This window comes from Rana temporaria, chromosome 5 (genome assembly GCF_905171775.1).
Source record: "Rana temporaria chromosome 5, aRanTem1.1, whole genome shotgun sequence".
Taxonomy (NCBI): Eukaryota; Metazoa; Chordata; class Amphibia; order Anura; family Ranidae; genus Rana; species Rana temporaria.
The window spans coordinates 253,724,608-253,748,637 of record NC_053493.1 but is presented as its reverse complement, the minus strand read 5'-3'; the positions used below and the strand labels follow the sequence as shown (position 1 = coordinate 253,748,637).

At 40.8% G+C, this 24,030-nt stretch overlaps 1 protein-coding gene across 1 annotated transcript; it reads left to right on the top strand.

Annotated features, from left to right (window-relative positions):
* The first annotated feature begins 15,240 nt into the window (after positions 1 to 15,240).
* On the top strand, positions 15,241 to 20,861 carry LOC120940724. Its single transcript, XM_040353733.1, has 2 exons — positions 15,241 to 16,196; positions 19,553 to 20,861. The coding sequence occupies exons 1-2, from the start codon at positions 15,359 to 15,361 to the stop codon at positions 20,146 to 20,148; spliced, it is 1,434 nt and encodes a 477-aa protein (XP_040209667.1). The 5' UTR covers positions 15,241 to 15,358; the 3' UTR covers positions 20,149 to 20,861.
* The last annotated feature ends 3,169 nt before the right edge of the window (positions 20,862 to 24,030 follow it).

Sequence of the window (24,030 nt, the reverse complement as noted above, 5' to 3'; positions counted from 1 at the left end):
TCCTCCTTTGATTGATAGGTTAGTGGGTGAACTTGAAACTTGGACGGATCTTCCTCTCTCTCTCTTCGGGAGATGCGCATTATTTAAAATGGTCAGTTTTGCCCGTCTATTATATCCCCTACAGACATTGCCCCTACTACTGAAACATAAAGATATCCAAATACTAAACAAAGCCATAACCAAATTTATCTGGAAGAGGACCAAGCCGAGAATAGCTCTGACCAAAATGTTTCTCCCGAAGGGTGAGGGTGGAGTGGGCCTCCCCAATATACGGCTATATAATTTGGCCTGCCTCATGAGGGTCGGGCTGGACTGGATACTGGGTTCCTCTAAATATTCTAACTTTAATCTTGAGTCATCACTGGTCAGGCCTTCTAGTCTAGCGGCTATACTTCATAGCCCATTTCAGAAATTACCAGTGTCAATCAAACACAACCTGCTCTTCAGAGACACCCTAGTGGCCTGGCGAGAAGTCAGAAAAAAACTGGGGCTACCCCCACTATTCTCTAAGCACCTCCCGATTTATGGGAATCCTATGTTTACACCCAGTCTCCAGTACGAGCCCTTCTCTAAATGGAGGGACAAAGGTTTAGAGAAGATTCACTCCCTTTTCCAGGATCCCTCAGGCACTATCAAACCATTTTCCCAGCTGTCACTGGAATTCCGCCTTCCCCAAAGCCATTACTTCCCTTACATGCAATATGTAGCCTTCATAAACAAAATATGCCCGAATAAAGCTGTTCGCCTCCGAACATCATTCATCGATACCCTTATTAAAAATGACACCTACTCAATTTCGGACATATACACTCCACTGCTTGGGAAACTTTCGGTACCCCTACAAAAAACCTCTGTGTCGTCATGGGCCAAAGACCTGCCAGGTATCGTGGAAGTGGAGGACATTATAAAAGGATACAATCTTACCAGGTCTATCATTCAAAATGAGTCTTGGAGAGAGACCCAATTTAAGATCATCCATAGGGCGTACTACCCTTTTTCTGCAGCAAAAGCACCTGACATAGGCCCGGCCTGTCCCTGGTGCCTAACTATCAAACCAACGCTTCTACATAGACTCTGGAACTGTCCAACAATAGCGTTATTCTGGACGTCGGTTATCCGCCTAGTATCCAGAGTGACTCAGTATTGCCCCATGATGGACCCGACACTCCTACTTTTTGGTTGCCCCCCCCACACGGAACCACACTCTTCCGTATACCACCGCCTGCCCAGACACACGCGGCAATGGATACTTCTAGCCCTGCTCACGGCTCGCAGGACGATTCTCCAACACTGGATCACTCCAACCCCTCCCTCTATACTAGCCACGATAAAAGAGCTAAAAATCTTACTACTCAGAGAAAATATGGATACTCTCTCCTCCCCCAACCGTTCCAAACTTCAGTTTGAACTAAAGTGGTCAGCTTTCATCATGCATTGCCTATCTATACCAGAAAAGAATGCCTTATCCTCAGGTTCCTTTGCTTTTACGACCCCTCAACCTACGTGAACGCCCCTCAGCCGAGGTACTGTGATATCATAATGACATTTTTCTCCCCTCCCCCCATCGCCCTCTATTTCTCTCTTACTAATGAGCCAATTTCATATATGGTGCTTCAAGGTGTTAAAGCTATGATTCTCACTACGGTGTATCTAGAATGTATAAAGATCTCTGCTTGTTCTCCTCCCTCTCTCTACTTCTTTCTTTAGCCTTTACTTACCTTTATCTTTATCTTTGCCTCTCCCTGGAGGTCTGTCTTATAGTCCTAAATTATTCCAACAATCAAACAAGTCCGTGAAATATCTTTACCTGTATGTTAACGCTGTACACCACCGGACTATGTACAATTTTTTGTGGACTAGGCATTGTACCCTAGTTCTTTTGTCTTTGTTATAAGATTCTCCTGTAAAACCAATAAAATATTTTGGAAAAAAAAAAAACGCCACACGTCTAAATAGTTCACGTTAGTTCAGATTGTGACAGAATGACCACGCCCCCGACATGTTTCGTCATGTGACTTATTCATGGGGTTGGTCATCAAGATCTAAATCCGCCTTTTTAGCTAAAAAAAAAACAATTAACAAACGATGGCTTTAGAGGGTGCGCGCGCACATCATAAGGTTATAAAGTATGCCTGTGAAATAGCGCATGTTTCCCATGCTTAGAACTGTCCCTGCACAAAGTGTAATTTCTGAAGTAAAAAAAGTCATTTAAAAAAATCACTGGCGGCTATAATTAATTTTTGGCTCCCGGTAATTCAGAGAAAATTAATTCATAAGAAAAAAAGCGTGGGGGTCCCCCCAAATTTAATTACTAAGCCCTTCAGGTCTGGTATGGATATTAAGGGGGAACCCCGCCGTCAAAAAAAAAAAAAAATGAAGTGGGGTTCCCCCCAAATATCCATTCCAGACCCTTCGGGTCTGGTGTGGATTTTAAGGGGAACTCCACCCCAAATGTAAAAAAAAAATGGCGTGGAGTTCCCCCAAAAATCCACACCAGACCCCTTATTCAAGCACATAACCTGGCCAGCCACAGAAAAGACGGGGGGGGGGGGGACGAGAGAGCATTGTACCTCTACCAATTCACTAAAAAAGTGTAAATAATAGTAAAAAAAACACACACACCGTGGAAAAAGTCTGTTTATTAAAAAATATAAATAAATCCAGAGGTGGTAATCCACTCTCGATCCCCGCCCCAACGTTGTTGGTATCCAGCGACGGGTGATCTCCTCTCCGCCGGGGTCCAGTGATGAGAAGATCCATCCAGGTCTGGGATCCAGAGCACACGCATCGCTGGCCGCCTGTCCCCACCGGAGACAACCCGGCAAATGACGTGGCTTGAGCCAGTGACGCAATGGAAACCCTGGGTTTCCCCAGTGACGTAGTCAGAGCCGCGTCATTAATAATAATGCTAATAAAAATAATAATAATAATAATGTAATTCTGATTCTCCTCCTGGCCTATCAGGAAGTGGGTCATGAGACTCGTCACCCGATTGGCCAAAACAAGATTTCCCATTGGATTGGCCGCCAGCAGGAGGAGGGAGGAGACACTTGGGAACCAAGACTGCAGAAAAGTCGCTGCAATCCAGTCATATACAAAATCACTATTAATGTATGTAGGCAGGTAAAAAGGCTCATCACTACCTTGTAAATATGCTTACATGAATGGGAAGCTCAGGAATAACACGTGGGTGTGTGTTGTTGATACTTGATCTAATTAGTCCTTAAATACTCTGGAGGCTTTGGACTTGACTGTTCTGTTTGGCAAGGTTGCCTGAATCACAAGTTTAACCGAACAGAACTACAAATATTTTTAGCAATGAGTATGTTTTTAAACATTGTATTAGCTGTTTCCCTGGAGTTTTGTTTTAATGCACATCATACTGATCTTACCATCACACAAACCATATTTTTTATACTGGTCTAAAGCCATCATGTTATGTGGTGCTCACAGCACTTCTAGAAAAATTGATATTGTTAAGCCTCATACACACGATCGAATTTTCCACGGACAGATCATAGGACTTTTGTCTGAAGGGTGTTTTTTCAGCTCTTTAGCACCACCCGTTGGGCAACTTCTGTCCGACGGACTTGTGTACAAACGCTCGGAAAATCCGACAACACGCAATTGTTGGCGGGAAAATTTTAAAGCAGCATGCTTTAAAATTTTCCGCCAACAATTGTGTGTTGTCAGATAGCATATCCAACGTTTGTCGGATAGCATATCCAACGTTTGTCTGCGGAAAATTCGACAACAATTGTCTGATGGAGCATACAAAGGTCGAATCGACAACAGCCTGTCATCACACAATTCCTGTCGAAAAATCCAATCGTGTGTATGAGGCTTAAAGCGGGAGTTCACCCGAAAAACAATTTTTAACATTAGATCGAGGCTCATTTTGTCAAGGGGAATCGGGTGTTTTTTTTTTAAATCGAAGCAGTACTTACCGTTTTAGAGAGCGATCTTCTCTGCCGCTTCCGGGTATGGTCTTCGGGACTGGGCGTTCCTATTTGATTGACAGGCTTCCGACAGTCGCACACATCGCGCCACGAGTAGCCGAAAGAAGCCGAACGTCGGTGCGGCTCTATACGGCGCCTGCGCACCGAAGTTCGGCTACTTTCGGAAAATCGTGACGCGATGTATGCGACCGTCGGAAGCCTGTCGGAAGCCTGTCAATCAAATAGGAACGCCCAGTCCCGCAGCCCATACCCGGAAGCGGCGGAGAAGATCTCTCTCTAAAACGGTAAGTACTGCTTCGATTTAAAAAAAAACACCTGATTCCCCTAGACAAAATGAGCATCAATCTAAGGTTAAAAATGAAGGGCCTGATCCACAAAAGGGATACGCCGGCGGATCTACTGATACGCCGTCGTATCCCTGTTTCTATCTATGGAACTGATCCACAGAATCAGTTTCTCATAGATAGGCAGAAGATCCGACATGTGTAAGGGACTTACACTGTCGGATCTTAGGATGCAGTACCGCGGCCGTCGCTGGGGGCATTTCTCGTCGAAATCCAGCGTCGGGTATGCAAATTAGCACTTACGGAGATCCACAAAGCTTTTTCGCTTCATTTTTTTCTCCGTAAGTATTAGTTTGCCGTCGCAAAATTAGGGCTGCTTTTACAAAGTGTAAAGTTAGTACACCATGTAAAAGTAGACCCTTCTTTCCCGCGACGCTGTCAAATTTTTTTAAACATTTTTTTTTTTCCGCCGCATCTCTTTTTTTTTCCGACGCAACTTTTTTTACCTGGCGCGATTCACAAAACTCCGCGTAACGGAATTTCGCGCAATGCACGTCGGGAAAATCGCGTCGGGAGCATGCGCAGTACGTCCGGCGTGGGAGCGCGCCTAATTTAAATGGGACTCGCCCCATTAGATTGGGCCCGCCTTGCGCCGGACGAATTTAAGTTACACCGCTGAAAATTTCTAGGTAAGTGCTTTGTGGATCGTGCACTTAGGTAGAGATTTTGCGGCGGTGTAACTTAAATAGGAAGATTTAAGTTAAGCCCGCTTGTTGTGGATCTGGCCCTAAGATTTTGGGTGAACCTCCACTTTAAGATACCCTTTTATATGCTTTATATGAAGATAAGCAACAAGCTGTATGCAGAACTGCAGCCACTATGCACATAGGTAAGACAACTATAGCTTTCCTCTGTGTTTTCTAGTCAAGCAGCATTCCAAGATTGCAATTTTAATTAAAGATGTTATTTTTTACTTCAGCCATTGCTAAATGTCAAATGTACTGTAAAAAACTCAGATAATGGCAGCTCAGTTTACATGTCTCAGTTTCTGGCAGTCTCTGGCAAACTGGTTAATAATACATAAATATACAATAATAGGCCTCAGTCACAAGCTTTTATATGAAAATGAAAACATTCAAATAATGCAGTTGTTCATTTTAAGTTTTTTAATTACAGACTTTTAGTGATATGAATATAAGGTACTTATTTTTAGCATTCAGTGACATATATGAACTTTTACTATCATTCAGTCAATGTCATTCTGAATAAATAACAGCAGAGTTAAACCAGTCTCAAGGGACAGGTGTGGCTCTGAATTACTTTTCACACAAACCTGAACAGGTAAGCAACAAAATAGGGTTTTATTATGTAAAGTCATTTATTTATAAAAAATCTGTCGTGTGAATATGTCAGCATTCACATAGCTGTCACAAATAACCCCAGGATATGTCTATTTCCTATATGATTGCCAGCTCCATCTAGTGGTCTAAATGCAGTAGTTCACTGATTGAGGTATTTCAAGAAAATACTGCATTATTGCCACTAGATGTAGCTGACAATCAATGGAATAAACATATTAGATATTTTACAGGGATTGTTTATAATTGCTGTGTGAATGCTGACACATTTAAACAGCATTTATATATATATATATATATATATATATATATATATATATATATATATATATATATATATATATATATATATATATATATATATAAATAGACTACAAAGAGTCTAGAACAAAGCAATGTTAAGCCTCATACACATGATCTGATTTTCCGTGGACAAAGCATAGGACTTTTGTCCGAAGGCCAGGAACTTGTATTGCATACAAATGGCAAAGAATTGTCGGCCAACAAACACAAAACGACTTGGTTTTTCAGCTCTTTAGCGCCACCCTTTGGGCAACTTCTGCTAATGTTGTGTTATGGTTAGCATGCGTGTTTATACTTTGGAGTTTTGTCCAACTGACTTGTGTACACACAATCGGACAATCCGACAACACTCATTTGTTGACAGACAATTTTAAAGCATACTATTCCACATTTGTTGGCGTACAACAATTGTCCGATGGAGCATACAAACGGTCGGATTTCCCGTTGAATAATCTGATCGTGTGTACAAGGCTTAACTACTTTTACTTCATATCAAAAAAGAAAAAAATAGAGGGTTCATCAACACTACATCCCCTAACGGATATTAAAACTATAATTACATCAAAACATATTCTTTACTAAAGGCAAGTATACTGTGCACTGCAAGTGCAGTTTCTCCAGAGCTTAGTAAATGAATCAAAGCTTCACTTTGCACAGAATACTCAATCACATTATTGGAAAATAAAAAAACAGCAGTTTGCTTGCACAGGATTGGATGATAGAAATCAGCAGAGCTTCCCCTCATTTCAGAGCTTCCTTCAGAACTAGAACAACTGAACTTGCAGTGCATAGTATATTTGCCTTTTAGTAAATCAATCTCCCTTTCAAAATTAAATAACTGTCATGATTAGTAAACCCTCCTTCTAAAAAAAAAAAAAAAAAAAAATTGCTTAAATATAGGGATGAGCCTGATGTTTGAGTCGAAGATCGGGTGTTCGTCTGTTCGTCGAACAGTTTGGTAGTGATGCATTGGTGGACCAATCATTTGGTGCTGTGAAGTAAGCCCCTAAGTCACTGTAATGCTTCAATAAAATAAAAAAAATATATATATATTTTCAGTAATACATTTTTTTGATAATTTGTTTCTTTGAATTCATTAATCCTGGTGCATGTTCATGGAATATGACCTTGATGAGCCACTAGATGGTGCTAGAAGAACATAAGTCAGGCTTATAAACGTAGGAAACTCATTTACCGGGCAGTTGATTTTGGTGATGCAGGAAGGATAACGTACTTTAATTTACTGAAAAAGACCATAATGCATATGCAGGTGCATGCTCAATTTGGAAATAAGTGCACACCAGTTTGAGTTGAGCCATAACACCATAACCCCACAGTCAAAAAACGCCTCATCCTCACTGCTCCCTTCCAAGGAAAATGCAAATGCTAAAAATAGCATTGAATAAAATGTTTTAAATTATTTTAATGACCATTAGTGTGGAATTTTTTTTCTTAATTATTATAAATGTTTAAGACTTTGTGGGGTGTCATTGTGAAACATAACATATTGGCATGCCATATTTATTTTGAATTAAACTGTTATTATTATACTTTTAAAAACAATTATATAATTGTAATAATGGATACCTTATTTATTGATGACGATTATACATATCTGAAAATTTGCAGTGCCCTTAAAGTGTATTTATAACTTACATTTTTTTTTTTTTTTAGTTTTGGATGGAGTAGGAAAGGGTTGAAATCCCTGTCAGGTTTTATTGCTAAATGTGCTTCCCCTGGGAAAACCCCTATTTGGGGAAAAATAAGAAAAAGGAACATTGAAAAAAGAAAAATATATAGGAAAAAAAGTAGAAGACAAAGAGGAAAAAGAAAAAAAGGAAAAGAGGAAGAAAAAAATAAGAAATAAAATGATAATGAATAAAAATTTCACATTTAAAAGAGGACAATTAAGAATGGAAAAAAAATTAGAAATTAAAAAATGAAAACAGAAAAGAAAAAAATATGACAAAAAATACAAAGAAAAAACATTAAATTAATCAAAATAATAATTATAAAAATAATGTAAATACATAAAAAAAACATAAATTAAGAATATAGTGGGAAAAATATGAAAGCTAAATAAACTAAATACAAGGGTAACTTTGGAAGGCCTAGGAGCCCAGCCTATGAAATGGTCCTACACCTAATTATTGTACTAGAGTCCTTAACGCATAGGGGGAGGGGAGAGAGCTAAAACGATCCATAATCGCTAACCCATAAGAAATAGTAAATTAAACAAGTAACAAATAGTGTTACAGCAATAAATCCTCAACTCCTGGCCGATACCACAGAATGAAAATCAAATAAAAAGAAGGTATACGGGGATTAGATGGTCCTGATATGTTTTCTTGAATCGTTGTATCAAGAATGAGGTGGTCACGATCTCCACATGTAATGGGCTGCCTGACACGTTCAATGACCATGCCCCTCAGTCTTTGGAAATGCCCTTTAAATGGGCCGGTAGTTTTGCCCACATATGAAAGTGCACAAGGGCATTTCAGAACATAGACACAGGGCACCGGGCACATGAATAACAGCGGCAGGTTTAGGGCAGAGGCTCTAATAGGCTTCAAAATAGGGTGGGCTTCGGACGCAGATAGTGTGTTAGAATAGTGAATAAATATGTGCTAGTCTAACACTGAATCACCTCTCCGCCAATCAGGAAGCGCGGGTGTGAGACGCACTTTCCGATTGGTCAAAAGGAGAAGCGTTCTGATTGGCCGCTGAGGAGAAGGAAGGAGATGGAAGCAACAGAGCAGGGTAAGGGGATTCCCGCACAGGAGAGCCGGAGAAGCTGCCTGTGGTTGAGGTAAGTACACTGACCGACTGACCAAGCCCCGACCCCAGGGGTGGCGGGTGCACTGTTTGCTGTCCCCCCCCCAAAATTACCACCAGTCGCCATTGGTCAACCCTACAGGGAGTCACTCTATTTGGCAAGCATTGATAATTGGTACACTGCAATGCTGATATATGCTAACAGTGCCGCAGTCACACAGATAGCAGCAATTTTCCCACTAAGCTTTAGAATTGTGGCTGCTGCTGAGGAGCAACAAAGGCACTGTAGCTATTGATGCTTATCAGTTGATTTTTTTTTAGCAATGCTAAAAGCTTCTGTGCGTCTTTTGGTCTGTTTCAGGTCCGAATTCAGGCCAAAATTCGGTCTGAAATCAGACCTGAAATGGTGAACCATGACGCACCGGACCCCTGCTGCGAGACGGATGTGGGGATGGTGTGTACCCAGCCTGAATGGTAGATTACTTTTAATAGTTTAATTCCATGTAACTATTCTTTCTGGTGATATATGTGTTGGATAACAAAGAAGAAGAGTGAACGTGTGTTTATTCAGATTTAGGGTCAATTTACAGTCCTGCAGTGTGTTAGTGCAGGTGTGTTACCGCATGTTATGCCACAAGTTAATTGTGTGTTGCGTTGGGGCAGTGCATTAAAATCAAGGGCCCAGATTCAGGTAGCTTTGCACTTTTTTTACGCAGGCAAAGCGCACCGTTTTGCCGCTGCGCCTCCGTAAATTACCTGCGCTACGCTCAATTCACGGAGCAGTAGCTCCGTAAATTGCGTGTGCGCACCGGAAAACTGCCCGGCGTAAGCGCGCGCAATTTAAATGATCCCATAGGGGGCGTGGATCATTTAAATTAGGCGCGTTCCCGCGCCGAGCGTAGTGCGCATGCTCCGTCGGGAAACTTTCCCGACGTGCATTGCGGTAAATGACGTCGCAAGGACGTCATTTGCTTCAAAGTGAACGTGAATGGCGCAAACGACGTAATTTTTCAAAAACGCGACACAGGAATGACGGGTATACGTACCATTGGCTGCCCCTGCTAATAGCATGGGCAGCCTTTCGCAAAAATCGACGTACCCAACGACGTAAACTGCTTACGCAGGGCACGCGTACGGTTGTGAATCGGCGTTAGTATGCAATTTGCATACTCTACGCTGACCACTACCGGAACGCCACCTAGCGGCCTGCGTAAGAATGCAGCCTAAGATATGACGGCATAAGGAGGCTTATGCCAGTCATATCTTAGGCTGCAGTCGGCGTATCGAGGTTCCTGAATCAGGAGCATTCGATACGCCGGCGCAAGTAAGCAATTGCGCTGCGTAACTATGGTTACGCAGACGCAATTGCTCTTTGAATCTACCCCAATGGGTTTTCGATGCCCAAAAACATCCAAATTATTAGAAATATCACAAAATGTTTGTCACAAGGCACTGCAACTCACTATACATTAGGTTGCTATTCAAAATGAATGGTACCATAATGTGTCAACGCATGTAATGTGCATTGCCATGCATAACGGTAACACTGCATATACTGTATTCATTCCATAACAAACTGATTTACATTTACCACTGCACATTTCTAAAAACATGCAGTGATTTAATGATAAGAAAACAGCCTATGTTCAGAGTATTTTCATTGGCTGAATGCAACCCTAACAACATAATTAATGATAGAGTTACTCGTTGAATTAATTTATGTAGAGCTACTGCCAAATGCACTTAATTATATGTAATCAGTTCATTTTAGATGCGTTAATTGTGGTGTTTCTTGCATTAAAGGTCTGAATTAGAAAAGGACTGGCAGCAGACCCAGTTGATTGTTGACAAAGAGATTAGGTAAAAAAAAAAAGACAGCAATTGCGATTTCAATACATTCCATTATGCTTAAATCTAAATCTGTGAATCTGCTTTCAGATTAACACACCCCAAAAAACATGTTGATGCATAGGCAAAATATGAGATACCAAAATGTTAAATGATTACTTCTAATTAAATTGCTGTTACTATGTATTTTGTAAGGGATAGAAACAATGTAGTATTGCTTAACCTCGAAGATATACAGTATGCATTTACATTTTAGAAATAGTTGGAAACATGCCTATTTTTCACCTGGCAAATGAATGTACACAATAAAGCACTTAGTACAATTATGCCACACACCCCAAATAAGTAAAAGTTTTTTTACTTTTAAAAGCAATATCTTAATTGTGTACATTTTCTTTACTTTACTTAGTTATTATTATCTCAAAAGTATATTTATTTATTTTTAATCAGGGAAATGTGAAATGTTGATTATGAGTATTTCAAATTTACCACTTTCAACCTGCAGATGATGAATTGTAAGAAGGAGGTGCATCTTTATGTAAGGGATAACAATTTATTTTGTATAAAGAAAATAAACTAAAGCGCTACTAAATAATTAAATATAGGACACCACAAAAATGACTAAATAATGATTGCTGCATAAAACAAAGGTGAACCAAACCAAAAACGTGAATACTAAAGTCACGTGTCTAGTGACGTAACGTGTGGGGGAGGAGCCACATGACGGGATCGACGGAGTTTACATCCGTATGAGGAGACCATCTACCTGAGCGGCAGCAGGAGTGTTATTGGCGTCTCTTTTCTCTGGGGATCCGTGAGTGCGCACTTGTACAAGCTGCAGTGTCTGTATTTTCCCTGGTTACAGCGGTATTGCACCATGAGTTTCTGTTCTTTTTCCTGTCTTTCATGAGCTGTGTTACTTTGAAGATCTGACACCTGGGTGTGTGGCAGCATTAAGAAACGCAGAGGGTTCATCTCACCCAGCATTTTTCAAGTCATTACCATCAATTGGTTCTCCTCTCCATAGAGGGTGTGCTGCACGTGTGGATTCACAGCACTCACATTGGAACTGTTGTATTATGTAATGCTAGTTTGATACATATTGTGTCCCACATTGCATGTGTATTTACCTTAACTGGACTAGGTTCTACACTCTTACTGTATATGGTTTCACCACTGGAGTTAATGTTAGCGCATATACATTTTTGTATTCAATTTATTTTGTATGATAACCGTTTGGCGAACCGTATCACTTACATGTACGGTGGCAAGGCAGCTCTGTTGCGCATGATCACGTACTATGTGCGTGATCCGGCACTTCCTTGTAGGAGGCGTGCACATGCGCCACTGTCGACCCTGCTGTGCTGTGATTAGACACAGCAGATGCCAATAGGTGGGTGTCGGCCAATGGCACCTGTCGATTGTCGGGAAGACAAACAGTACAGAGCTCTGCCTTTGTAAACAAGGCAGAGCTCTGTCCTCTCAGGGGGGAATTAATGGATTTTCCTTTCCAGCACAGCAGGGCATAAAATCCATCACTAGTAAAAGCAGCACACAGTATACACCAAAACACTGGCTAGGCACACATTTAACCCTTTGATCGCCCTAAATGTTTAACTTCTTCTCAACCAATGTCATTAGTACAGTGACAGTGCATATTTTTAGCACTGACCACTGTATTAGTGTCACTGGTTCTCAAAAAGTGTTGGTCAGAATGTCCACTGTAAAATCACAGTCCTACTATATGTCACAAATTGCCGCCATTACGAGTAAAAAATACATGCATACCCCACTTTTAAGTACACAATGGGGATTTATTTACTAAAGCTGGAAGGTGCAAAATCAGGCTCACTTCTTCATAGTAAAAAATGAGCTTCCAGGTTTTATTACCAGGCTTAATTGAACAAGCTGGGGTTAGAAGCTCATTGGTTTATATGCAGAAGTGAGCCTGATTTTGAAATTTCCAGCTTTAGTAAATAAACCCCATTGTGTACTTAAAAGTGGGGTATACCTTTACATACCATTTCCAGTATATACAGTATACAATCAATATACACTTATTGGGATTTTTTTTTACCAACAAAATTTAACATAACACATATTGGCCTAAATTAATAAAGACATTTGATTTTTTATTGGATATGTTTTATAGCAGAAAGTAAAAAATATAATTTTTTTTTTTAAATTGTCAGTCTTAAATTGTCAGTGTAAAAAAAAAATGTAGTGGTGATCAAATACCACTAAAAGAACGCTCAATATGTGTGTGAATAAAAGGACAAAAGGACATTTCATTTATGGACAGCATTGCATGACCGCGCAATTGTCAGTTAAAGTAACAATGGCGTATTGCAAAAAATAGCCTGGTCATGAAGGGGGGTAAATCTTCCGGAGGTCAAGTGGATAAGGTGTTACCATGAAGGCAGGCAGTATTGGAATATTTTTATTCGAAAGCCATTCATGCTTTTGCAAAATGAATATCATGGATGCACCCTGGATTAAACATTTATTTAAAAAAAAACGATATACAAATAAATAACTATGTACATATTAGCCTTTAGATAAATAAATGATTTATTAACAGATAGAGAGAGTGTTATTAAATAAATTGTTATACTTTTTTTTTTTTAAAACCATGCATTTTTATTTAGTGATTAAGACTTTCCCATTGAAATCATAAATTCATTTTTAATGTTTTTTTTTCTTTATACATTTTTATTCTGTTAAGTAGTAGTACAAGGACAGACTATAGCTATTTATATCAATTGTAGTATGATATACAAGATAAGCAGATCATGGAACATTACAGTGGGTCAGAATATCTGAAAGTATTTTGATTCTATGAATGAGTAAACTTTTGAACAATCCAATTTTTCTTTTTACAATTTACTACAAAAAAAAAACTGCCTGAAACATTCTAAACTACTCCCCACGTTATATATTGTTAATATCAAAGTAGGGTGAGGTATCACAATATCCTAGGGATCTATCCTTACTATGAAGAGCTCACTAAGATTTCAATATTCCCAACAGACCAACACGTCTTTGGGGATTAGAGTACATCTAATTTATCTAGGGTGACCTTTATTTGGTCATATTGTACCAGGAAGCATATTTAAATATAATAATTACAACCTTAAGTTGCGCTAATGTAAGTTCAGTTTTAAGAAAATTAGACCACGTCCGAATAATTTTTTGGTGGGGTCTAAATTGTATTTTGAGTCCAACTTGTCTATCAACAGAACAAGAACATGATGTGTTTTAAAGCATACCTAGACTCCAAATAATATATTGCAGCTTGCAATCCTTAGATATGGTGGCTACTTTAGTTCTCTGTTTTTAGGCTTTTTTCTATTTATTTTTTTACTAGGTCATCTAGCCAGTTACACACTTCCTGTATTAGGGTCTCGAGAGGGTAGTGTAAAATGGACTAGTAAATGAAAGGGGTTGTAAAGGTACATGTTTTTTCACCTTAATGCATTCTATGCATTAAGGTGAAAAAACATCAGATGATTAGCAGCCCCCCCAGCCCCCCGTTTACTTACCTGAGCCCTCGAAAGTCCCACATTGTGAATGCGCTGGCTTCTTGACTGGGCTTCTCGGCTCTTCTCAGCTCATTCATTGGATGATTGATAGCAGCGCAGTCATTGGCTCCCACTGCTGTTAATCAAATCAATGGGGGCGGGCTCGAGCGATACAGTTGGCGGCTATGGCCCACAATCTAACCCCCTTGGGAGAGTGCTTCCCAGAAGGGGGTTAGCTCTTGCGGGGAGGAGACGAGGATCGGGGCCACTCTGTGCAAAACGAGCTGAACAGTGGAGGTAAGTATGATAAGTTTGTTATTTAAAAAAAAAAGGAACCTTTACAACCTCTTTAATTAAAGCCTAACTCCAGCTAATACTGTTTAAGTAGTTACAAAAAAAAATTTTTTTTTTTCTTTTGAAATTAATAAAAGTCAAACATTGTAAGCGCCACTGTCAGTGATAAGTGGTTTGTCTCAATCCTCGAATTGCTAGACAGCTTATGCTGGCCATACACAGAGCAAATATCTTTCCTGTAATCATGGGTTGCATGAAAGAAAATCACTTTATTTCCTCATCAACACAGACAGTGTTGACAGGTGAATCCCTCCCCCATTGTATTCTTCCGGCAGGAGGCGGGTAGGGGAAGCCATCCCCGCCAGGAGAAGACGATGACTATTGCTAGTGTCTATGCCAGCCGCTAACTAAAATTGCATGTAAAATCTGGCAGGCTGGTTGTACCCAAGTTGATTGCTCAATCAACTTCGTACATTCAGCCTTCCCATACATGGTTCAATCTTGCTTATTTGTATTGAACCGGCTGAGATTCAAATAATTTATGGCCAGCCTTAGTCTGTTAAGAAATTTGAAAAATAGCATTACTGGATAGATCACCAGGTAAAAAAAAAGAAAACCAAACTCTAAAAAAGAGAACTAATCTAGTGTCCAGTTGTAACAGCACTGGGGAACGGGAGTGAACCAGAACTTCGAATGCAAGCATTTCAATGCAATTCTCTATGTGACAACTCAGAGATGATGTATAGATCCCCCAAACTCCTGTTGCGAGGAGTGATGCCTGGGGCCTAGTACTGAATGAACCCAGCGAAGCTTGCAAACCAAATTGTCACCCTTACTCAGATGGTAGACGCTCTCGCTCAAACTGTACATACGTTGCAGTTGGAGAATAAATGTGAGGGGAGGGGCATACAATGTCCCCAATCATCACACATGGAATGCTGTCATAGAAATAGCTAGCTAATTTGCATAAAGGTTTGAAAATAACTTACTATTATTGGTCAGTTATTGGGATCCAAATGGTCCAATCAGCAGAGATCCAGACCTATAAAAGAAAAGAAAATGCGTCAGTTAGTGCAGTTCGTTTGGAATTTCTAGAGAAGCAGCGTTCACGTTTTGCTATTATGGAGTCTTTGCTGCGCCAGGTTTTGGAGCGGGCCGGTACCGAAGAAGGGGAACAGTGGCTGCAATGGTGTCTGTCATTACCGCCTTCTACATCATCTAGCGGTTTACCTCCGGTTTTGTCCTCTCTTTCCGGTTCAGTTCCGTCCACTTCTACCGCTCCGGTCTCTTCCCCTGGTTCCCTCCGTGATGGTGTATGCCTTCAGTCAGCGTTTCCGGCTTCCGGTTGTGACGACGCTTCCGCCTATCAACACCCTTTGGCTGTCCCCGTGACTCATCCCGCGTCATTTGGTGGGGAGCGAGATGTCGGCTGCTATTCGCCGGTTTCCGATGACGTCGCGTGCGCAGTCCGCGCGGAAGTGACGTCGAAGAGGCAGCGTAAGAGGCCCGGGAGATTCAATTCTCCGCCGCCTCCTCGTATTGAACCGAGAGGGGGAAAAAAGACTAAGAAGACAGACAAGAGACCGGGCGCTCGCCCGCTTATAACAGGGGTGAACCCTATGCTTTCAACGGTGTCTGCGGATGCGGTTAGTAGAGCGGGGCATGGGGTTACCGGTTTTTCTGGCAGTGTTAGTGTTAACCCTGTAGTTGCTGAAATTTCGTTACAGGACATGTCAGCTGCTCAGGTGGTTCCCATGACAACCGAAAATACACAGTCTGGATCAGCTGCAGCTCTGCCAGTAGTGTCCGTTCCTGTTGCCAGCATTCCTGCATCGCAGCCTGGTGTTTCTGGAGGTGAGCACAATACTGCCTCTTTGTTAAATGACTTCGCTTCTGCTATGCACAATTTATTTTCCAAGCTGTTGCCTACACCTTTGTTACCTGTTACTAATGTTGATCAATCTGGGCTTGCATCTGTTTGGAAAGATAATTTAAATACTTCAGTACATTCGCCTGTTGTGCATGATGTAGCATTGTCGTCGCCTAGGTTACAGTCTATGCCTGTTATTACACCCTCTTCTGGTATACCTGAATCGCATTTGAAAGAGGTGCTTTCGTGCGAGCTATCGCCATTGGGTTTTCATTTAAATTTATCAATAAAAGAGAAGATATGGAAAGGAGATTATATAGATTTACTCTCTTTGCTTCCTTCAATGAAGGATAACAGGTTAAAAAAGGATGGGGATGATAAATTTGATGATGATAGACGTAAAGTGGTTGCAAGAAACTTTAATAATTGGCTTCAAGCCTTTAGTATATTTGCTGGTGTTTTAGGAGAACGTCGCCCAGAGTTGTGCAGTGGCCTTTTTCAGCACGTGGAAATAATTCTGGAAGCTTATAAGAACTTTCCTGGTCTATCGTGGTACTTCTATGACGAATCATTTAGGCAGAAGCTTGCGGTTCATAACAGTTTGAAATGGGGTATGAAAGATGTGGGGTTATGGTTGAACTTGCTGTTACCACAGAGACAAGTTGTTAAGCCTGCCGTGCCTTCCACGGGACAGTTTCGCAAGGGTCTTTGTTTTAATTTTAATGAGTCTCAATGTAAATGGCTTGCTAATTGTAAGTACAAGCACGAATGTGCTCATTGTGCTGGATCACACCCTGCTTTTCGTTGCTTCAAGAAGACAAGTTATCCGGGGACTCATTCCAAAGAGCCTTTTCTTAAAAGCGGTTTCGCCGGTGAGTCTGTTAAACATGTTGCCGTGGCTACTACAGTACCCGGATCGCAAGAGTGCAGACACACTAATTGAAGGTTTTTGTTATGGTTTTCTTTTGCCTTCTTTTACTGGATCTGGCTGTGTCATATTTGATAATTTGGCTTCTGTTGATATGCATAAGGAGGTGGTGAGAAGGAAGATCGTGCAGGAAATTGAAGAAGGTAGAGTTGCCGGTCCTTTCGATAGACCTCCTTTTGCCGATTTTAGAGTTTCCCCTCTAGGTGTTATTCCAAAAAAAGAGCCTGGTTCTTTTAGAATGATTCAGCATTTGTCTTTCCCGTTTGGTTTGTCTTTGAACGATGAGATTGATTCTGATATGTGTTCGGTTACCTATTCTTCTTTTGAGGATGCCTTGGTTCTGATTCGCTCGGCGGGTGATGGTGCGTTGTTAGCTAAAGCTGACATCAAGTCCGCGTTTCGGTTGTTGCCTATACGGCCGTCGGCTTTCAATTCTTTGGGTTTCTTTTTTGATGGACAGTTCTATTTTGATAAGTGTTTGCCGATGGGATGCGCCTTGTCTTGTTGTTATTTTGAGATGTTTTCAACTTTTCTAAATTGGGTTGTTGGTCATCGTGCGGGTTCTAACAGTTGCGTGCATTATCTTGATGACTTCTTATTCATTGGCAAGGCGGGTTCTCTGGATTGTTTATATATTTTTTCTGAGTTTAAAATGATTTGTTCATCTTTTGGTGTCCCGTTGGCCCCTGAGAAGTCGGTCTCCCCGACCACGTGTTTGGAATTTTTGGGCATACAAATTGATACTGTTGCGAAGGAATTCAGGCTTCCTGGAGAAAAGATTGTGAAGATCAGGTTGTTGTTGGATATTATTCTGTCTAAAAGGAAGGTTCAGCTACGGACCATTCAGTCTTTATTAGGATTGTTGGCATTTGCGGCCAGGATTATGCCTATGGGTAGGGTTTTTTCTAGGCGCCTTTATAGGGCTATATCTGGTGTCAAGTCTCCGAGACATTTTGTACGGATTACAGCTGAAGTTCGCGATGATTTGCTCATGTGGCGGTCTTTTTTAGTTACTTTTAATGGTTGTGCTATTTGGCAATCCCCTTTTTGCTCTGCCCCAGCATTGAATTTGTATACTGATTCGGCTGGTTCATTTGGTTATGGTGCTTTTTGGCATGGTCATTGGTCGGCTGGTTTGTGGCCTTCCTCCTGGGTTGATCGGGGGTTGGTTTCCAACATTGTCCTTTTAGAGTTGTTTCCTGTGGTGGTCGCCCTTGAGCTATGGGGGGATCAGTTTAAGAATCAGAGAATTTTATTGCATTCGGATAACAAAGGTGTGGTGTTTGCGATCAATTGTTTGGTGTCTAAATCAATTCCTGTTATTGCCGTTCTTCGCTTTTTAGTCCTTCAGTGTCTTCGATTGAATGTTTGGTTGAAGGCGAAGTATATACCGGGTTTCAGTAATTCCATCGCTGATTCATTATCTCGCCAACAGGTACAGAAGTTTCGGGAATTGGTTCCAGATGCAGACGAATTTGGCCTTTCTTGTCCTCCACATCTTTGGTCCATAGTCTGAGCCCTGTCTTAGCTGCATTATATAATTCTTTAGCCCCGTCCACGCGAGCGAGTTATATAGCTGCGTGGGACTTATGGACGAGTTATTTAGGCTCCTTGGATGTCTCTGCTTCGCGTGACCAGGAGGATTTGATTTTCTCTTTTCTGGATGCTTTGATGAGTAAGGGTTGTTCTTATTCTAAGATTGTGAAAGTTTTAGCTGGCATTTCCTTTTTTCAAAAATTGTCGGGCAATGCCCCTTGCAATAGTTTCTTTGCTGTTAAGATGGCTCTGAGGGGTTACCGTAGGAAACATGTGTCGACTGATAAGAGGTTGCCGATTAATTTTGGATTGTTGAGACAGTTGTGTGCTGCGACTAGCAATGTTTGTTTTTCGTCTTTTGAGGCACTGCTGTTTAGGCTTGCCTTTTGCCTGTGTTTTTATGGTGCTTTTAGGATTTCTGAGCTGGTGCCCAATAATAAATACTCGGGCTCTGGTATGCCGGCTTCTGCCGTGCTTATTCAGCCTGGAGTCTTGCGTTTATTTTTACAACGGAGTAAAACGGATCAATTTGGTAAGGGTCGATGGATCACGATTTACAGACATTTTGATGACTCTGTTTGTGCAGTTACTTTGGTGGAACAATATATGCTTTTGCGGCCTGCCGGTGGTTCTCAGTTCCTTCTCCATATTGATTCCACACCGTTGACTAGTTTTCAGTTTGGTGCGGTCTTAAAGAAATGCTTGCTTCATTTGCGTTTAGGTCACCTTCCAATTTCTTCACATTCCTTCCGTATTGGGGCTGCTACTGCTGCTGCTAGTATAGGTCTTGACGTCTCTGCTATTAAAAATATTGGTAGGTGGTCATCTAATTGTTATAGTAATTACATTCGTGCTGATGCTTCTGTTTGATTTCAGGTTCTGCATTGGTGGCGTGGATCGTCGGCCATTCATTTATCTATTGGGCCCATAAGAGAGCTGACTACAGGTGTTATGGTACCAATCTTACTTTATCACCTACTACTGTTAAATTATATTGGTATGGGCAGAAGGGTTTATCCTGGTTTAATCTGCGCAAGATATTATCCTCTCTTTACTTGCGTTGGCCAGTGCCAGATATTATTGTTTTACATTTGGCGGGGAATGATCTTGGTCGACACAGGACACTGGATATTATTGCTCATATAAAAGGTGATTTTTTGAGCATCCATTCTGTGTTGCCTAACTGTGTTTTAGTGTATTCTGAGATCATCCCTCGTTTGTTGTGGTTTTCTACGCAGTTTAATAAGTTTGAGAAAGTTAGGAAAAATGTTAATAGGGCTGTCTCGAAATTTATGCCTTCAATTAATGGGTTATCATTTCGGCATGTGGATTTGGAGGGCGGTGTACAAGGTTTTTATCGCCCTGACGGAATCCATCTTTCGGATGTTGCCCTAGATATTTTTAATTTAAATTTACAATCCTGTGTGGAAATGGCTGTGGGCCGGTTGGGGTGCCGTTCTTATGGTCCATAAGATCGGCTGGTGGGACTTTTGTGTTATTGATTATTATGGTTTGAGCTTTAATAGCTAGACCATATGTATATTTGTCTTGTAAGTTATTGAAGACAATTAATTTAATACATTTTATGATATGTTGACGGTTAAAATTTATATTTTGAATAACCTATAATAAAGGCCGCGGCCATTAAAATCCACACAACAGTATATTATTTATTTAATTAATTATTTATTTAATTATAAGTTAAAAGATGTAAGTAATTTGTTATGAATAGCATTCCATAAATGTGAGGGGAGGGGCATACAATGTCCCCAATCATCACACATGGAATGCTGTCATAGAAATAGCTAGCTAATTTGCATAAAGGTTTGAAAATAACTTACTATTATTGGTCAGTTATTGGGATCCAAATGGTCCAATCAGCAGAGATCCAGACCTATAAAAGAAAAGAAAATGCGTCAGTTAGTGCAGTTCGTTTGGAATTTCTAGAGAAGCAGCGTCCCTCCCTCCCTCCCTGTCGCGGCTCAGTTATGAGGTTTGTCCTTTTCTCTGAAAAGGGACTTTTGTGTTATTGATTATTATGGTTTGAGCTTTAATAGCTAGACCATATGTATATTTGTCTTGTAAGTTATTGAAGACAATTAATTTAATACATTTTATGATATGTTGACGGTTAAAATTTATATTTTGAATAACCTATAATAAAGGCCGCGGCCATTAAAATCCACACAACAGTATATTATTTATTTAATTAATTATTTATTTAATTATAAGTTAAAAGATGTAAGTAATTTGTTATGAATAGCATTCCATCAAGCATTGCAAGATTTAGTTGCACAAAATCCCATTGTGCCACGCTTTCCCCCTGAACCCAAGGTCAATCCACCTGCACCTTTTACCGGTGATCGAAAGACCTATAGAGAGTTCATTAATGCGTGTAAATTAATGTTTGAACTCTGTCCTCGCACTTTCCCCAATGATAGGATTAAGGTGCTCATTCTCATATGCTATTTAAAGGGTGAAGCCCGTGCTTGGGCAAATACCTACCTAGAAAAAGAGGATCCAATCCTGAATTCCTGTCAACAGTTTTTCGCAACTACAGTATGTCCTTATACCTCAAGAATTGAATCTACCCCCTTTTAAGGAAGGAATGGACATTGGGACTGTGCAATGCTCCAGAAGTTGTTCAAAGCCTTCTGAATAATTTCTCAAAAGATTTTGAGGTGTCTTGAAGACATATTTTATTACTCAGCTCAATCTTTTGCAACATCAGAAATACGTCGGATGACTACTTGCAAGATTTAGAGCTTATTTTTTCACGCCATGCTCCAGAAGTGCTGTCTTTGAACAGACTATTATGCTTTTCTTGCCCCTTGTTGGTTTTCCTAAAGGGGGATACATTTTTTTTGGGGGGGGAAAACCCCTTGCCCTGTTGGACCTCGACTTGAGATCCCCAGAGGGTATCTCTTAAGAGGGGGGTACTGTAACAGCCGCTACCTTCGCTGTCTGTTCTTCCTTTAACAGGTGCCGCTGGGCTGCCTGTTTTCTCTATGGCGGGTTCTTTCAGCGCCGTAATGCGTTCCATGCTGGAACGCATACGGCGCTCACGCGAAGACATCATCGCCCGGCGCCGTGATGCGCTCCAGCATGGAACGTGGAAGTGCGCCGTATCACGACGGTTACCTAATTCAGTGCTTCTGCACTGCACCTGCATGTGACTGTTCACTGCCTATAAAGGCACTCACATTTCAAACAGTCCTCGTTCTATTATTGTCGGCTGTAGCCGCCCAAGCTACCAGCCTTTCTAGGCTTTGAAGGCATCCACTATTAACTCTACAGAGGTACTACAGCTCCCAGCAATCCCTGGACAACACCGCTCCTGGTATCAACTACTCCTTTAGTGCTGTTGCACTTACTACAACCTTGAGGCCTTGCTGAACATCCTTCACCACAGGATCCCTAGTACCTATACTGAAGTCTGCAAAACAGATAAGTTACATTTCTGTAACTTGTAGTTTTATAGCAATACCTGCTACATATATACCAGCTATACAATTGCTGTTCTCTATGATAACTTCTACTGCTCAACATCTAGGATACTGTTGTGTATAGGACTCTCTGCTAAGGAATATGATAAAGGCATATCTGTACTCAAATACCCTGAGCTATATTCACCTCTTATGTATAACTAATAGTTATTACTATAGCTCCTAATTACCATATGTATAAGTACCTGAGCTACATTTGCCTCTCATATATAACTATAGTTAAACTACAGCTCTTAGTTACTATATGCACTCTCAAACTACCTGAGCTATATTGCCTCTCATATGCAATTAACCACTTCCAGACCCCCCACTGTATATATACGTCCTCTTTTTAAACATGGATATCTCAGTAACGGCAGCAGCTGCTGCCACAACTGAGATATCCATGTTTTCAGCGGGCGGCCGTGTAAACAATAACGGCGGTCTCCGCGGCGGATTCGCCGCGAGATCGCCTTATCGGTGGCGGGAGAGGGGCCCCCCCCCTCCCGCCGCTTTTCCGCGCCCTCCGCCGCTTACCAGAGCCGTCGGTAGCGGCGGAGGAGATCCGATGCTGCCGCCTGGAGAGTGAGGACTTGAGTGAGGGGAAGATGGCCCCCACCCGTCCTCATAGCTCTGCTGGGCGGAAGTGACGTCAAAACGTCAGTCCCGCCCAGCCTCTTAAAGAGACAATTTTTTTTCTGTCATTTTTTTAAATGACAAATTTTCCTTTTTTTTTTTTTTTTTTTGCATTTAAGCCTAAATATGAGATCTGAGGTCTTTTTGACCCCAGATCTCATATTTAAGAGGACCTGTCATGCTTTTTTCTATTACAAGGGATGTTTACATTCCTTGTAATAGGAATAAAAGTGATCATTTTTTTTTTTTTTTATATTTTAGTGTAAAAAATAATAAAATCAATAAAATTAAATAAGAAAACAAAAAAAAAAAATTTTTAAAGCGCCCCGTCCTGACGAGCTCGCGCGCAGAAGCGAACGCATACTCGAGTAGCGCCCGCATATGAAAACGGTGTTCAAATCACACAAGTGAGGTATCGCCGCGATCGTTAGAGCGAGAGCAATAATTATAGCCCTAGAGCTATACTTATAGAATTTTTTAAACGTCGCCTATCTAGATTTTTAAGGGTAAAAGTTTGACACCATGCCACGAGCGGGCGCAATTTTAAAGCGTGACATGTTGGGTATCATTTTACTCGGCGTAACATTATCTTTCACAATATATAAAAAAATTGGGCCAAATTTATTGTTGTCTTATTTTTTAATTCAAAAAAGTGATTTTTTTCCAAAAAAAGTGCGCTTGTAAGACTGCTGCGCAAATACGGTGTGACAAAAAGTATTGCGATGACCGCCATTTTATTCTCTAGGGTGTTAGAAAAAAAAAATATATAATGTTTGGGGGTTTTAAGTAATTTTCTAGCAGAAAAAACTGTTTTAGTCTTGCAAACACCAAATCTGAAAAACACCTGAGGTCTTTAAGTGGTTATTATTTGTTGCTACAAATACATTTTAGTACGTGCTTGACAGAAGTATAAAATACTCATAGGCCTTGTCCTAATTGTTGAATATGTTCGCTCTAACTTTTCTATGCTAGGGGTTGATGCTAATTCATAGCATCTCCCCTAGTGACCTAAATACATCTCTGCATGTTAAGGTTGATATGATGTAGAGAACACCCAAACTCCTGTTGCTAGGAGTGAGGCCGGGGGTCCCTTACTGATAATCACCTGCATGTAGTGGTGTATTGGGATATTGTCCTTGAACTATAATTTTAAACGCTAAGCCTTGGTCGCATGTTGTATTGCACCCATGCTTAGTAGCTCAACACCTTTCTTTATGTGACACAGAGATGATG

Excerpts from the sequence above, each read along its gene's own strand:
- LOC120940724 (XM_040353733.1), top strand. The coding sequence starts at position 15,359 with ATGGTCCAATCAGCAGAGATCCAGACCTATAAAAGAAAAGAAAATGCG. Across the intron at positions 16,197-19,552 it reads GCAGCCTGGTGTTTCTGGAG|GTTCTGCATTGGTGGCGTGG; the intron begins GTGAGCACAATA and ends GTTTGATTTCAG.